The sequence below is a fragment of the Salmo salar genome, chromosome ssa18, assembly GCF_905237065.1.
Source record: "Salmo salar chromosome ssa18, Ssal_v3.1, whole genome shotgun sequence".
NCBI lineage: Eukaryota > Metazoa > Chordata > Actinopteri > Salmoniformes > Salmonidae > Salmo > Salmo salar.
Genome location: NC_059459.1, coordinates 23649459 through 23665875, shown reverse-complemented (window position 1 = coordinate 23665875; position 16417 = coordinate 23649459). Strand labels below are relative to the sequence as shown.

Below are 16417 nucleotides of genomic sequence, written 5' to 3'. Positions count from 1 at the left end.
TTTTCTCAAATAGTAAAACATTTGTTTCCTCAAACTTGGTCGTAAAAACGGATTAAAGCGACGTGTCCTGTGCTTTTTCCACGGCTTGAGGCATCATAGAACACTCTGTCGTTTATCTGTTTCATTATGATGATCACATGTTGCATTCTTGGTGTTTTGTGATGTTTGTGGCACTATCAGATCTACTGTCCAGAAATAAGATTGTCTTTATGAAACCTTAACAGGCCACTCTTTGCTAAAGACAATCTTGTGGTAAAAGCTACTGCAACCTCTTCTCCATGTATGAGTTGTTAGCCAATGACTGCCCACTGGGCACACATTGGTTGAATTGAAGTTGTTTCCATGTAATTTCAATGAAATATGTTGAACCAATGTGGAATAGACAACGTGTGCCCAGTGGGTAGGGACTGGTAGAAAAATCTCAAGGCTCTTCAAGTCCCATTTGTGATTTCTCATCTGCCCTCTAAAGCTTCAGAGTGTCTTTAAAGACCTTTCCTACTTGATTGACCCTCTCAATAAGGTACATGATGACGTTAATAGAGGGTTACCTCGCTCTGCTCATGCTCTATGACCATCTCTCTGGTTTCAATCATGTTTGTTTGTTTTAGCTCTGAAATTCTCATTCCATTCATTGGTCCTCATCTCAGTGAGGTAAATAGTTGTTTATTTTCCCATGCGACTTCTGGTGACTGTAAATTCCCATGATTAATTTTTATACAAACAAATTATTGTTTCATTTGGACTTTTGCCACTTCTTGTGGTTAAATGGATAATCATATTTTGCATGTTTCATTGAAGTGATGTTGAATGTTTTAGATGACAATAACATGTTTCTGTGAGACTGTATGAGTCCTGTTAGATCACTTGTCTGTAGGGCTAAGGTGTTTTATTCTCTTATTGTGTGTTAGAAATGTAGACGGTCACAAAAGGTATCACTTCATCTGTCTGTAGATCAGTGAGTGTCACTGTCAGGTTAGCTCGTAAACCATTAAGTCTCCTTCATAACTCACCCGTTGACCCTCCTCCTGCATGTGCTCTTCCACAGCACCTGGCTGTGACCCGGGACTACGATGCAGAGTGTCTGAGGCGCTACAGCTGGACCCCAGACACAATAGATCACAGTAACACTGTGTCCAGCCCCATTCACTCAGGGTAAGAACCAGGCCTCTGCCAGCCAGTCTGACACCCAGCCACGGTTAGCTCCAGCCATGCCAGACTACAGCTAATCCAGACACAGGAGAATGTTACTCTACATACTCCATTTCACCAGCCCAAGAAAGACCCAGCTAGCAGTTGTCTGCAGTGAAATACTGTTATGAGGTTTTCCTTTCTGCAGTCTGTTGTGAAATTTTCATTTGCTGAGCCGCAGGGGTGAATGAATAGTAATGACTTACACTGTAGACTACATGATTTAGTTTTATTGGAAATGTACTTGACAGTCCAATGTCCTGCCCTGGGCTCAGTACAGATGGAAGATACCGTATTTAGGGTTTTGTCAGGGCTCATGTACCGGGGTTGAGTGGAAAGATGACGTCTTCCTTTCTAGTTGCTTTCATTTGAATACAAGCTAGGCCAATCGCTGTTGTAAAAGTGAACTTTGGTCTTTCAAATGAACCCTGCGGTGTTTGCTTAGAATTTCATGTGAAGTGCATATGCAGGAATCTGTCTTGTCCTTTTTGTTATACAATCCTTTTTCTGTTATCTGTTATGCCATAAGCGTTTATTCATTTCTGCCCCTTCCAATGCCCTCCATTTTTCCAGTTCTCTTTGATTTCTGTCCCACCCTTTTCATCCTTTCCTTTGCCTTACATGACGAAATACGTCAGACCCTGAAAAACTAAATTGATTGTGCTGTATTACTAAAACAATATTTTTGCCTCCTGCACTGTTTTGGTTTTTATTTTGCAGCTTGTCCTCCCCGCTCCCTCAGTATGACTCCAGGTGATGATTGTGTCTGGTGATGTCACCGTGATGTCATAGTTTCCACTATTTCCTCTTTGCTCTCTGTGCTCGTGTCATCTGTGCGGTCTGGTCTCTCATCTGCGCTGTGTAGCTGTAGTACTAGTGATGTGTTTGGGATTTTCTCACTAAGGTGCCTCTGACATTGCATATATGGATAAAGCCCCTCGAAAATGTATGAGCAGGCCTGCCGAGTGAACACAGACGATGCCGAGCTAAGGCAAACATACAGTACTATGTAGACAGTCAAATATCCCACTGCACTGTACATAACATTGTGTATGGTGTTAGGTTAGAGACTATTCCTGTAACAACTCAGCCAGATCAGCTATGTGCACCATCTTTATTATAGTGCCTTTATCTTAGGTAAGGTTTTATGGCTTTATTGCACCTTAACAGCTGGCATACTATACCAGGCATTTCACTTTAGCGTTCCCTTGTTTGCTCTACTAATAGCTTACTACTACCCGTGCCAGTTTCCACAATTCATGGGATGCCCAAACTGCATTTATTTATTAGAATGTAACACATCATGTATTAAACACATTCTTCCGTTTGTGAATTCATTTAGTTTCTACTTGGGGTGAAACATTTGTGAAGGTGTTTAATATCAGTCACTAATCACTGCTTCAGAGGGATTGATCTTGGCAGGAAACTCCCCTTTACCCTCTATTACATCACCTCTTAGTTCTTTACAGATTCCGTGTCTTAAAGGTTGTTCTAAGACATTGTTAAGTGTCAGAGGTGAGATCTGCCAAGTTTGAAGATTTCGAAGCACCATATCCTATCTCTGTCTCTCTCTCTCTCTTTTCGGAGTGTTTGGGTGTAAGGTGGTCACAGCATGGGATTCGTCCGTCTCACGTGTCAGTCGTTATGACCTCTCTTTTCCCGCTTCCCCCTTCCTGGTCTAATATTTGTATTTCTGCGCCGGCAGATTCCTGGTCAGCTTCATGGTGGATGCCCGTGGGGGTTCCATGAGAGGAAGTCGAAGCAATGGCATGCGTATCATCATCCCGCCCCGAAAGTGCACGGCTCCCACCCGCATCACCTGCCGCCTGGCCAAGAGGCACAAGCTGGCCTACCCCCCACCCATGGTGGAGGGAGAGGGCCTGGTCAGCCGGCTGGTGGAGGTCGGCCCCGCAGGAGCCCAGTTTCTGGGGTAGGTTTTTCCATTCCCGAAGCCACGGAACTCTATTTAATTTTTGCTGTTTGAATGTGAAGATCCACCATTTTGGCTCTATGGGGGCTCTGAACTAGCTCTGGGTGTTCTGCTCCATTCTAGACCTGTGATCGTGGAGATTCCTCATTTCGGCTCCATGAGGGGAAAGGAGAGGGAACTGATCGTGCTGAGGAGCGACAATGGTGACACATGGAAGGAACACCAGTACGACTGCCATCCAAGTGACATCACAGACATTCTCAATGGGATGGACGAAGGTACGTTACACACAGGTCAACATTGCTAATGTAATTGAATACCCTCTCTGACACATCCAATCATTCCTTCGTCATTCACACATACAGAACTTATTGAATATCCTTCATCCATCTATGTTTGTTCATGTGTTTTCCAACAGAACTGGACAGCAATGCTGAGCTGGAGAAGAAGCGGATCTGTCGGATCATCACCAGGGACTTCCCCCAGTACTTTGCGGTGGTATCCAGGATCAAGCAGGAGAGTAACCACATGGGTCCAGAGGGTGGGACTCTGACCAGCCTGACCATGCCCATGGTCCAGGCCTCCTTCCCACAGGGGGCGCTCACCAAAAAGATACGCGTTGGCCTGCAGGTCTGAACACCAAGTCAATCAGTTAGCTGTACTGTTTAGGAAGTCCTTTAGTCTCTGTTTTGTGTTAAGCTTAAAGCTTTGACCTAATTTCCCAACGTTTTGGCTAAGAGCATGGTTTTGGTTCATGATGAGTTGGCTACTTTCATTCCATTGCAATTTTTTGACATGACATTCTTGTAAACGATAATGGCTTTTCTCAGTACTACATGTATTATGCTAATTAAAACAAATGAGAGAACATTGATTCACTTCTTTTATCCCTCCTTTCCCCCTTACCTTCAGGCTCAGCCCGTCCCAGATGACATGGTGAGGAATCTCCTCGGCAACAGGGCCACCTTCAGCCCTATCGTTACCGTGGAGCCCAGGAGGAGGAAGTTCCACAAGCCCATTACCATGACGATCCCTGTACCGCCCCGATCGGCAGAGGGCCACCCCATTGGACCCAGGGGAGACTCCACCCCCTGCCTGCGCCTCCTCTGCAGCATCACAGGCAAGTCCATGTTTTGAACAACCTCTGTGGCTGAGAACATACCTCCATTGAAATTGGTTCAGACCTTCAATGATAACAAGGTTCACTCCTACTTGGAGACAGGATGGGAGGACAGGGTTTGCAGTAAGTGGAAAAGAGGCTAACCAGGGATGGGGATTTGTCTTTTCTCGTGGTTTTCCATCCAGGTGGAACATCTCCTGCCCAGTGGGAGGACATAACAGGGACCACTCCGCTGTCCTTCGTCACAGACTGCGTTTCCTTCACCACAAACGTGTCGGCCAGGTAAGGCCATGCTTTCTCACATGCTCCCAACCAGTTAACACGCCACCCATGTGTTGATTTACCTCGCTAACAAGTCCTAACTAAGTGGCCACAGTGAATTCTGGGTTACTGTAAATAAGGTCATGTGAGTTCTAACAGGACGGGAAGCATGTGGCCAGTGTAGAACCTGATATTACCAGAGAGCACTGCTTGGCTTTAGTCAGTAGATTATTTTAGTCATGTGCCTCAGCACTTTTCAATGTCAGACCAAACTGATATGATTTACACCTTAGACCTTCATTGAGAGGGTTGCTAGGCTGCAGAATGTCCTCTGATTTGATAAACATGGAGATTTGAAATATGCAGTGACTATTTTTGTGCATAGAATGGAGGTGAACATTTCAGCTCAGAGCAATATACTATCACCCATCTAAACATTACATGCCATTTGATGTAGTAAGCACCAATTATTCTTACTCCAAGAGTAAGCTATAATACGGCCTCTCTGTTGAAAGTGTAGCCATCCGCTCATTGGCAAGTCTGTGGATTTAGGTCAGTAGTTATCAACAACGTTTTGTGAAGCTTTTTTATGCATTATAATGTTTATGGCACCATCAACCAAGCTCTTGCCAAAAAGACACTGGTTGGCTTCAACATATTAAGCTTTACCCTCTGTTTCTTCCTTACCTCCAGGTTCTGGCTTGCAGACTGTCACCAGATTCCTGAGACGGTCGGTCTGGCCTCTCAGCTATACCGGGAGCTGATCTGTGTGCCGTATCTGGCCAAGTTTGTGGTGTTTGCCAAGATGAACGATCCTGTGGAGTCACGCCTCCGCTGCTTCTGCATGACGGACGACAAGGTGGACAAGACTCTGGAACAACAGGAGAACTTTGAAGAGGTGGCCAGGAGCAAAGACATTGAGGTGGGTCTTATTTGCACCAACACACTCATCCGCACACATGCACAAAATATTTTGACACAGGTCACAGATACATGGTTTATCTGAATTGACATGCTCTTGTTGATAATGATTTTACAGGTCTTGGAGGGCAAGCCTATCCATGTGGATTGCTATGGCAACTTATCTCCTCTTATCAAGAGTGGGCAGCAGCTGATCTTCAACTTCTTCTCTTTCAAAGAGAACCGGCTTCCTTTCAATGTGAAGGTAGCGTCACATTTTCCTCCTCTTCTTATATGTAATAAGGTCACACTTTTCTATTATAGAGGTATGATCGTCCTTCAAACCTACTGACATGTTGTAAGCTCTAATGCTCATTTCCATTTTTAGCACGTATTACTTTTTTAAGCACCAAAAAAAAGAATGTCAGTCTACTCTAGGGCTGTTCAATGTCGGTCTTGAAGGGCTGAAACACGTAAGGTTTTAATCCTCTCCTTTTAATCAGGGACTGATTCAGACCTGGGATAACACGTGAGTGCAATTAACTTCCAGGTAGAAACAACAAACAGAAGTGTTTTGGCCCTCCAGGACCAGAATTGAATAGCCCTGATCTACTCTATTGTATATCTTGTATAGAAATCAATTAATGTTTTTATTGGACATGTGTTGTTGATCCTTAGGTCAGAGACATGGGCCAAGAACCATGTGGTCGACTCTCATTTTTGAAAGAGCCGAAAACCACTAAAGGTCTTCCACAGACTGCCATATGCAATTTGAATATCACACTGCCAACTCATAAGAAGGTAGGTGGATATTTGAATGATATCTTCTCTGGGTCATATCATGTCATCCTCATGTAAATGAATTGAATGACCGAGTACAGTAACAGCAGCGATGCCAGAGTGGAGAGGTTGACCTCCGTTTGGTTAGAATGCCTGCTGCTTGTGTCTTTTATTGTCAATGCCAATTATATTCCCCCACAAAACACACATTCAGTCATACACATGATATTCCTCATTTGCCTGGCTCAAATTGTGGGAGAGTAATAGACCTACATTATGGAGGCATTTCTCTATGTGGTGTTCAAAAACTCTGAATTACATTGCTGTGCTTTTTGCTGCTTTTCTGGATCTTTGGTGGGCTGTGGACTATTTCATTCTATGGTTTTGTCCAAGCCCATTTGGTTTGCTGCCCTCAGCTGCTACATTTTCATTTCCTGATGTTTATTTCCAACCACACCCATTATAAACCACCCGCTGTCATTGTGTCATCTTTCCCCTTCTCTGCAATGCATCTTGGGAACAAACAGGACATGATGGAGTCTGATCCTGATGATGAGGTAAACACATGATTGTTCATCGCATGGACTGCTTTGAGGTTTTTCCGTTGCTTTATTATTGTGAACGCTAGCATCAATAGTGTATATGAATGTGTGGTGATTATTGTTATTTGACTGATGATATATAGAGGCTTCTGCAGCCGACATGGATCTATATCATTGTTTAGAAGTCAAATGACTTTGTGTAATGCATGAATGACAGTTCAATTCAACGGGTTTCATTATTATTGTCCTCATCCCAAGCCAAGTGGAGCAATTTGTGTACCACACCCTGGCTTATTTTCCATATCTTTCTTTCCATATGTGTTCAGTAGGTAGGCTAGTAGGAAACACCATCCCTCCACACTATTTTCAGAGAGCGTGACATACAGTGCTTTCGGAATGGCAGATAGAAGAGGATAAACCCCGCTGTAGTGCATAGTACTCTAGCTTAGTTGTGGTTTCAGCCATCTTCTGCCAATGTTTTGTTCACACCTATACAAGACCAATGAGTTATTCGTTGCATGAGGAAAAGTCAACATAACCTAGTCAGCAAAAGATGACATGAATGTTTCATGTTTTATAGCTATATCTCAGAGTGTTTTCCTTCATTTACATTACATCTCATGATCTCAAAAGAACATTCATCCATGACTAATGGAGTGAGTCCTCTTTAAATCATTTATTTTAGAGATCAGGTGCATTCTCAGTGTCAGCTTGTGGACATCTCACCAGAGTTCTCCAAATCTAATAATCACATATTGCATGTGTTTCTTCAAAATTAGACAGATAAATACACTTTAAATCGCACCACCAATGTAACACTTAATCTATCCAATCAGAGGAAAGCATGGATATTTGAGTCATCAGCCGAAGGTGACTTACAACACAATCACCTACAGTGCCTACTATCTCAACAACATGGACTTCAGAAAATCTAAATGCATCATCTTGATTTTATTTCAAAACCACAAAATGGGAGAAATTCTGGCAGTAGTGTGAAAAAAGGGAAGATACCTTTTTGGCCTTTAAATCCAATCTACATTTTATGTTAAAACATATTTTGTTGTTTTTGTTGTTGCAGACTGAAAAACCAGACCGACGTCATACCTTTGCCTCCTTAGCTTTGCGTAAGCGCTACAGCTATCTGACCGACCCTGCAGCGAGTGAGTTTAACATCTTTACTTTCAGAAACGTTGTACAACTTCATATGCAGTGTAAGATATTGCCTTTATGATATATCCATACATCCATAGTGTAGAATTATGAGCACTTTCCATACTGTCATCATAGACGTCATGATTCATATCCATCCACGACAACACTTGCATGGTTTACTGTGTCTTATACTTTGCAGACCCTCTCCATTTTGTGAAATTTATTTTCCTGTTTTTTGTTGTCTCATCACATTTGTGGGAAAACAACTGGCATTGCAACATCCAAATGTTAATTTATTATTTTTGAAATAGATTTTGAACCCTGTGTCAAATTAAATTATTCTCTTGTATCTTTTTCATTCTTTTGAAGAACACCTCACTCTTATGGGCTTTGCGATTGTTCAGGGCCTTCTTTCATTTTGTGTGAACCAATCAATAAGTGAACCCTTGAGACAGTTATTGCACCAATAATCTACCAAAAGGATTGTGGGATCATTTTTGGCATTGAAAACATATGATCATGAAGGGCACCAAGTATATAAAAGGCACTGTAGCAAAAAGGCAAACAGACAAAGCACATCGAAAGTCACACATGGTTAGAGTGGTTGTTGTTGTTGTCTTGGTACATTTCTAATATTTTCTTCTCCACTGTTAGCTACCTCAAGCATTTCGTTGCCTCATATGCTTCATCATGTGTTATCTTGTATCTTTTCTATTTATGACAGATCATTGACCTCAAACAATCACTTTTCATCCAACCTTTGTTTAGATAGTAATTGACATTGCATAAATTCACCATTGTATTATTCTTACTGCTTTGATTAATATTGGCCTACTGACGCCAACTTTCTCTCTCTGGTTTTCCTGTTTTATTATTTCAATTATTTTTTGTTGAATTTATGTTCAATCTTTGGTTTGGTTATTCAAGAAACAACTGATCGGAGCTCGCAGAGAACACAGCCTACTGGCTACGCTTACAAACCTGTCTTTTCAACGAGATCTTATCAGGCGTGGTCGGCTGTTCCTGTCTCCGTCCCTGAGCAAGCCAAGTCTGGGTTCGGTTCCCACTCCAGTTCATCGTCCAACACGCCCAATGCCTCTCCACTGAAGTCCGTGTGGTCCATCACCTCGGCATCCCCCATCAAGTCCAACATAGGCTGCTCACCGGCCCATTCCATCAAGTCAGTCAGCGACGTAGCATCCCCCATCAGGTCGTACAGGACAATTTCATCCCCAATTAAGACTGTAGTTCAGCAGACCCAGTACCCAGTTCAGGTCACCCCCAGTCTCCTGTCATCGCCAGTCAGAAGCGTTCCAGACCCCGTTTCCATCAAGGGACTGGCAGCATTGTCTTCTAGAACCTCTCCCATCAGCACTGGTGTGGGGTGTCTGCTAGAGAGGTCATCAATCGCCATGAGCCCACCTGCTTCCCCCAAATCCTCACTGAACATGTACAGTTCAACTCTGCCATTCAAGGGTGTCATGGTGGGCACCACAGCATCGTCCTCTCCTATAAAAACTGTTCCTGGCCTCTCCTCTGTCCGGTCCAATGCAGACCCCTTAAGTCTATTTTCCTCCCTTTCCTCACCAATTAAATCCAACACACCTCCTAGTGCTGCAGCTCTGATCAATGGAACAGTATCCCCTACAAAGTACCGCTCCTCCTCGCCCACGTCCCTACTCTCCAGCAGCTTACAGGAGAGGATACAGGCAACCACCAATGCAGCAACGACAAGCGTAAATGCAGCCTTTGACGAGGTTGAAAAGACTTTCAATTCCTGCTCTGCCTCTGGATATGGCACTCTGAAGTCCATGTCCTCCTCAGCGTCATCATCTTACCAATCCATAAGATCCTCAGCCTCTAGTTCCCTATATGCCACTCTAAGGTCCCCACCGAACTCTACCACCACTGTCACATCTGGCACCATGACGGTCCCAGTGTATTCGGTTATAAATGTGTTGCCAGAGCCCCAATTTAAAAAGCTCCCTGAAGTGTCAACGCCAGCTGCTGCCCTCTCGTCCTCTCGAAAAACTATGCCTGCTGAGACAAACTCAGCCCAGTCTTCCTTTGCCAGAACTCTGTCACCTGTCAAATCCCCCTTATTTATGCCCCCGACTGCCCTGAAATCCACCACCTCATCCCCGCTGTCCTCCAGCCAAGAGATACTGAAGGACGTGGCAGAAATGAAAGAGGACTTGATACGGATGTCTAACATCTTGCAAACAGAACCAAGTTCAGCCTCCAAAGGTTTCCAGTCTGACTCTCCCAAAGAGGCTAAAATAGAGGACGAGGAGCCTTGCAGAATTGTAGAGAAAGTCAAACAGGACCTGGTCAAAGTTAGTGAGATACTGACCAAGGATACGGTCAAGGATAGCAAGACGGCTATTAAAATGAATAAAACCGATGAGGCACAGTGCTCTAAACAAGCACCAGTGGATCCCCAGCCAAGCAACTGGAGTTATCCACCAAGATATGAGACAGTGGTTCCTCAAATCAAAACTAAGACTATACCAGACAGAGATTTTAATCTATTGAAGGTAGTAGACTACTTGACAAATGACATTGACAGTGGCTCTATCTCAAAAACTGCAGATGCAAAGCATAAATCCGATGAGGTTAGAAGGGAAGGAGAGGAGAAACAAAAACGAATGCTTAAACCTGAGCACAAGCTGAAAATGCCACCCGCAAACATGCGGTCCTCTGCCTCAGAAAAGGAGCTCTGTAAACTAGCAGATGTGCTATTTGGGCCTGATGCCATGTTAGAATCTCCAGATGACATCTCACATGACCAGGACAAGAGTCCCCTCTCAGACAGTGGCTTTGAGACGAGGAGTGAAAGGACACCCTCTGCCCCACAGAGTGCAGAAGGCATGGGACCCAAGGCACTTTTCCAGGATATTCCACCAGTAATCACTGAGACAAGGACTGAGGTTGTTCGTGTTATTAGGAGTTATGAGTCTCCTGAAGATAACAAGCAACCAATGATGGAGGATACAAGGGCAGTTCGATACACTGATGCAGAACCCAAAGTTCTGAATGCATCCAATGTGGACCAAACAAAATCATTTCAGATGAAAATCAGCCCAGACGATGACTCAATGGGCAAGAGCATGCGTGTGAAGGAAGAGACCCACATCACGACTACCACCCGAATGGTGTACCACAAACCCCAGAGTAAAGAGAATGCATCCGAGAGGATGGAAGAATCAATGTCAGTGCATGATATCATGAAAGCTTTCCAGTCAGGCAGGGATCCCTCCAGAGAACTTGCTGGACTGTTTGAGCACAGGGCCGGCAATGATGACACATCGCAGAGGGATATAAACTCAAAGCCCAAGGTTGAAAGAATAATCGAGGTTCACATTGAAAAGGGCAACAAAACTGAACCAACTGAGGTCATCATCCGGGAAACAAAAAATGCCCCAGAGAAGGAGATGTACTTCTACCAAGGGAACAGCGGACTGTCGCGACAGGGAGAGGAGGAGCCTGAAGAATCGCTCCCCTGTTACCTAGAGTCTTCCAGAGTAAACACGCCCATGTCACAGGAAGACGACAGTCGTCCAAGCTCTGCACAGCTCATGGCAGATGACTCGTACAAAGCCCTGAAGCTTCTCAGCCAGCAGTCAGTGGAATATAATGATGATGAATCATCAGAACTCAGAGGGGAGTCCTACAACTTTGCAGACAAAATGCTTCTCTCTGAGAAACCAGACTCTTCTCACTCTGACACCGAGGAGTATTTGAGGGACAGGTCTCATTTTCACTCCCCAGATAGGAGTAGTTATAGTCAGGAACGGTCTAGTGGATCAAGGCAAGAATATATTTTGAGGTCATCAAACATTGACAAATCAGGTGAAAATGCCAATGTAGATGATAACTTTGACAAACTAACATTATTGCAGTATTCCTCCGAACCTGGTAGCCCAAAGCACTCTGTTTGGATGCGTGTCACTGATGACAGACAGAGCCAGAATAGAGAAAAGCTAATATATGAAGACAGAGTAGACAGAACTGTTAAGGAAGCAGAGGAAAAGCTTAGTGAAGTCTCTCAGTTTTTTCGTGATAAGACGGAGAAACTGAATGATGAGCTCTCATCCCCTGAGAAGAAGTCCCGCAGGTCAGACTTTAGGGAAACACGATCTGGGCCTAGCTCTACGCACAGCAGTCCTGAAAGATCAACCTATAAGAATGGGAGCAGTGGTGAGGAATGTAGAGAACGTTTCAGGGACAGATTTGGCTCTAGTGATAGAAAATGTGCTAGTTTACCGAGCAGCCCAGAGAGGAGAGTGCTGCTACAGTATAATGATGACAATAGAAAACCAGGTGATGGCACTTCACAGGGCAATGCAGGTGACGCTTCTAAACCATTTCAAATGTCATGCTCCAAAGTCAGCGCTGTTAGGCTAAAATTTGAACAAGAGGCTCAGAAGCAAGAAAAGGGTCCACAATGGGGACAAACATCAAATGCCCCAGTAAGAAAACTCCAGGAAAGTACGCTGCCTGTGTATCAAGTCTTTGCTGGCTCAAATATCCCCAAATCACCAGACAGTCCAGGAAGTACCAGGAAAGTTATAGAAAGTGAGGTTAGAGGATCTAGTGGACCAAGCCCCAGTGCTAATAGGTATATATGCTCATCTCCTAAACACGACACAAACGGAAATGAACAGGAAGAAAAAAAGTCCTTCAAAACTTGGGAATGTCATGGAAATGGAAACTATAAACCGCAAGTGTCAAAACTAGCTCACACGTTAGTTCAAGATGCGCATGGCAATGACAGAAATTCACAAAGACAACTGCAGGGCTTTAGAGATGGAATAACCAGTAAAGAAGAGACAACCAAGAAAACTATTTACACAGAGCTTGTGGTTCGAGAAAACCCAAATAGTAGTGATGTACGTACCGGTAGTCTAAAAAAAAACTCGGAATCGCAAATTCCTGTTAGAATGCCATGTAGTTTCTCAGAGAATCATCAATCCACATCATTAAAGTTAGATACCTCTGTTAAACTATGTGAAAGGGCAGGATCACAAATACCTACTTTAGCTAGAAATCGGTTACATGGCAGCTCTGAAGCCAACAAATCTACAAACGACTCATCAGTAGAAAAATCCTCAGATTCTTATGATAGTAGTCAGTCAACTGTAGTATGTAATGGTATAGATAGCGACCAAGTAGAATACTTGGAAAACATAACCCCTGTAGTTGTCACTGAGGGTTTCAAAGACATCAAACCATTGCCAGTTTATGTAAGCATCCAAGTGGGCAAGCAATATGAAAAAGAAACAACTGGGCTGCTGGGAACGTACCAAAAAATAGTGAGTCACGAGAGCCGAACAGTGCACGAGACACGGGGAGCATTTTATACTGTCAAACAAAAACAGCCCCCATCTCCTCAAGGCAGCCCAGAGGATGACACTTTAGAGCAAGTAACTTTCATGGACAGCTCTGGCAAGAGTCCTGTTACTCCTGAGACACCAAGCTCTGAGGAGGTGAGCCTTGCCTCCAGAAAGACAGATTCCGTGATTGGATATATGCCCAGCATGCCCAGTCCAATAGCAGAGGAGTCTGAGGAAGACGAAGGAAAGACCTTCATCTACACGGAGTCTCTGCCACAGAAAACCAAGCCTGCCTCATCAGAACCCTCCAACAGAAACCAGGAAACATTGAAACGACCCAAAGAGAAACGAGTCGCTTACATTGAGTTTCCCCCACCTCCGCCTTTAGAGGCTGAGCATTCGGACCCTGAGAAGAGGGGGTCTTGTGCCTCCTCAGAGGCTGAGACAGAGATGATGGAGGTGAACCTCCAAGAGGAGCATGATCAGCACCTCCTTGCAGAGCCCATCATCAGGGTTCAGCCTCCGTCTCCAGTTCCCCCTGGAGCAGATGACAGTAACTCTAGCGATGATGAGTCTATCTTCCATCCCATCCCCAACAAAAAGTACACCTTCAAGATGAAGGAGAAGGAGGAAGGAGAGAAGCGTCTGAAACCCAAAAAGCCTGAGAGGAACGGAAACAACAAGGAGTCAGGTACTAATGGCGTTGTAAAAGCAGAGGAGGAAGACTTGGAGCAAAATGACCAGTCAATCACAGACTGCTCCATTGCCACAACTGAGTTCTCTCATGACACAGATGCTACTGAAATAGACTCTCTCGATGGCTATGACCTTCAAGATGAGGATGATGGGTTGAGTGAACAAGACCCTAAGACATCCAGCCTGTCCAATGACGGCAAGACATGTGATCGTTCCTTTAGTCAATCAAAGCTTGAAGTCATAGAGGAGGAGAAAACACCAAGTGAGGATGGAGGGGATAATGGGAAAGCAAACTCAGATCAAAACATTGGAGATGAAAAAGACTACACTCTCGAGGGAAGACATCCAGATAGACAGGGCGATAGACAAGGCTTTGCAGATAACTTCTTTGGCTATCAACTCGAAGAGGAGTTAAACTCTACCTTCAAAACTGTCGCCACGAAAGGCTTAGACTTTGACCCCTGGTCAAGCAAAGGGGGAGAAGGAGTTTTTGATGCCAAAGCGAAAGAAGAAGATCCCAAGCCTTTCGGTTTGTCTGTGGATGACAAGTCGCAAGCCACCACTCCAGACACTACCCCTGCTAGAACCCCGACTGATGAGAGCACACCGACTAGCGAGCCTAACCCTTTCCCCTTCCACGAGGGGAAGATGTTTGAGATGACGCGCAGTGGTGCAATTGACATGAGCAAGCGGGACTTTGTTGAAGAGAGACTTCAATTTTTCCAGATTGGTGAGCATTCCTCTGATGGGAAATCAGGGGACAAGGGGAGAGGGGGTAAGAGTCCGGGGGTAGTTACCTCTCAGTCAAAAACAGGGGAGAGGGGTGAAGGGGTGAAGGTAGAGACTGCCACAGACAGCAGCACATCAGCAAAGTGCAGCCCTGCACAGACTGGCACTGGCTGTAGCGATGCGCCTTCTGGTGTCACTGTAGCCGAGATCACATCCTCATGCACGATTACGGCCTCTAAAGTTGACCCCAAATTACGCACCCCCATTAAGATGGGAATAGCCGTCTCCATTACAGTGAAAAAAGACTCTGGGGATCTCAAAGAATGTAAGGCAGAGATGGCAGAAAGTCAGATGGCAGAGTACATTAACTTGGAAAACCAGTCAGTGGAGAGTCAGTCTAGCGGATACACAGATCCAAAGCTGTCAGAAAGAAGAGATTACCCTGCAGAGAACTGCAATAACAACAATAACCTTGAGTCCTCAAGCGTGCAGGCTAACTATATACAGTGTGGCAGTGTGGTGTTTAATTTGCAGTCGTCTTCTGAACCCACACTTCAGAAAGCCAGTAGGATTGAAGCTTTGTTCTGTAGTGACTCTGTAGAGAGAGTAGAAGAAAGCAGTGTTCAGGCTGAACAAAGAGAAAGTGAAGCCATCAAGGAAGCTGAGACGAAGCAGCAAAAGTCTAGGCTGCCTGTCAAAGCGCCAGGGTGGTCTTTTCGTACACAAGCCACAGCAATAGGGAAGCAAAAACCCAAACAGGTTGTCAAGGCTGAGGTCAGGAGAAGAGCAGAGCCTGTCATTGCCAAAGTAGAGCCCAGGTCTAGAATCCCAATCAAAGATATTAAAAAGAGCAGCACAACCAGCTCCCCAATATCAGTGCAGGTAACAGCTCAGTCTAGCAGGGAAAGAGTAGCTATACAGTTACCCTCCAGGTTCTCCATTAAAAACAGATCTCAGGTTAGCTCGGCAGGTGAGACGAGTAGGGAGAACGCCAGCGAGGTTTGTAAACGCACCATCGAGTACTTTAAGGGCATTAGCGGGGAGACGCTAAAGCTGGCCGACCGCCTGTCAGACGAAGAGAAAAAGACACAGGGAGAACAGTCCGAGGAAGACAGCACCTCCAGGAGCACCTCTCTGTCGGCCCCCTCTCAGCCCTCCCGCTCGTCGAGGTCTGGTAGAGGCTCGAGAGCTGAGGCCGGGGCCTTGTCCGTAAGAGCTAAGGTCGACAGGGCCTCCGGCAGTGAAAGGAGCAGGAGGAGTAGGCGGACTGGTGGGAAGGAGGGCAGTCAGGTTGCGGGGCCTCGGGCGCCCCCCGTCGCGGAGATCAAGCCTAGTTTGTAAAACTTTCACACTTGTTAAAACCTTAGTTGCATGAAGTCGTTGTGATTGATTGCCTGTGGCGTGTTTATTCTCTTAAAATAGTAGCCGTCATTCTGTCATCGTCATCTATGTACTGTATTTGTCCTTGTCAGACTCTCCTCCTTCTCCCCCCAACCCCTTAGTTGTCAGAGACCTCAGCATGCCAGAGTAGTGACTGGTGCACTGGCACAGCCAGTTTCCTGTTGACGGCTACTGAGTCTGTCTATCTGTCTGTCTGTGCAGGGTGGCTACTGATAACAGCAGTTCTAGTTTATTCTATTTCATGTTCAGGTTGTGTCACTGAGCTAATTAGCCTTAGCAAAAACACAAAGGTTGTCCGCATGTGTACTGTGTAGTCCCATTAAGAACTGTGAGTCCACTAGAGCTCCTACGAGTACATGACACTTTTGACCAATGTTTTTAC

At 44.9% G+C, this 16417-nt stretch overlaps 1 protein-coding gene across 50 annotated transcripts in view; it reads left to right on the top strand.

Moving 5' to 3' along the window:
- Positions 1-16417, top strand: part of LOC106577144 (ankyrin-3) — a 165666-nt gene that overhangs the window by 134338 nt on the left and 14911 nt on the right. For 22 of the 50 annotated variants that reach the window (XM_045700915.1, XM_045700938.1, XM_045700937.1 and 19 more), the window contains 14 exons: positions 470-520; positions 1046-1152; positions 1909-1941; positions 2894-3118; positions 3242-3396; positions 3537-3748; positions 4031-4238; positions 4424-4520; positions 5193-5421; positions 5539-5664; positions 6078-6200; positions 6707-6736; positions 7800-7881; positions 8801-15967. In XM_045700915.1, coding sequence (XP_045556871.1) covers positions 470-520; positions 1046-1152; positions 1909-1941; positions 2894-3118; positions 3242-3396; positions 3537-3748; positions 4031-4238; positions 4424-4520; positions 5193-5421; positions 5539-5664; positions 6078-6200; positions 6707-6736; positions 7800-7881; positions 8801-15967 — 8845 coding nt within the window. The remainder of the gene's footprint in view (positions 1-469; positions 521-1045; positions 1153-1908; positions 1942-2893; positions 3119-3241; positions 3397-3536; positions 3749-4030; positions 4239-4423; positions 4521-5192; positions 5422-5538; positions 5665-6077; positions 6201-6706; positions 6737-7799; positions 7882-8800; positions 15968-16417) is intronic. The other 28 variants (XM_045700932.1, XM_045700929.1, XM_045700919.1 and 25 more) reach the window with 9 other exon arrangements.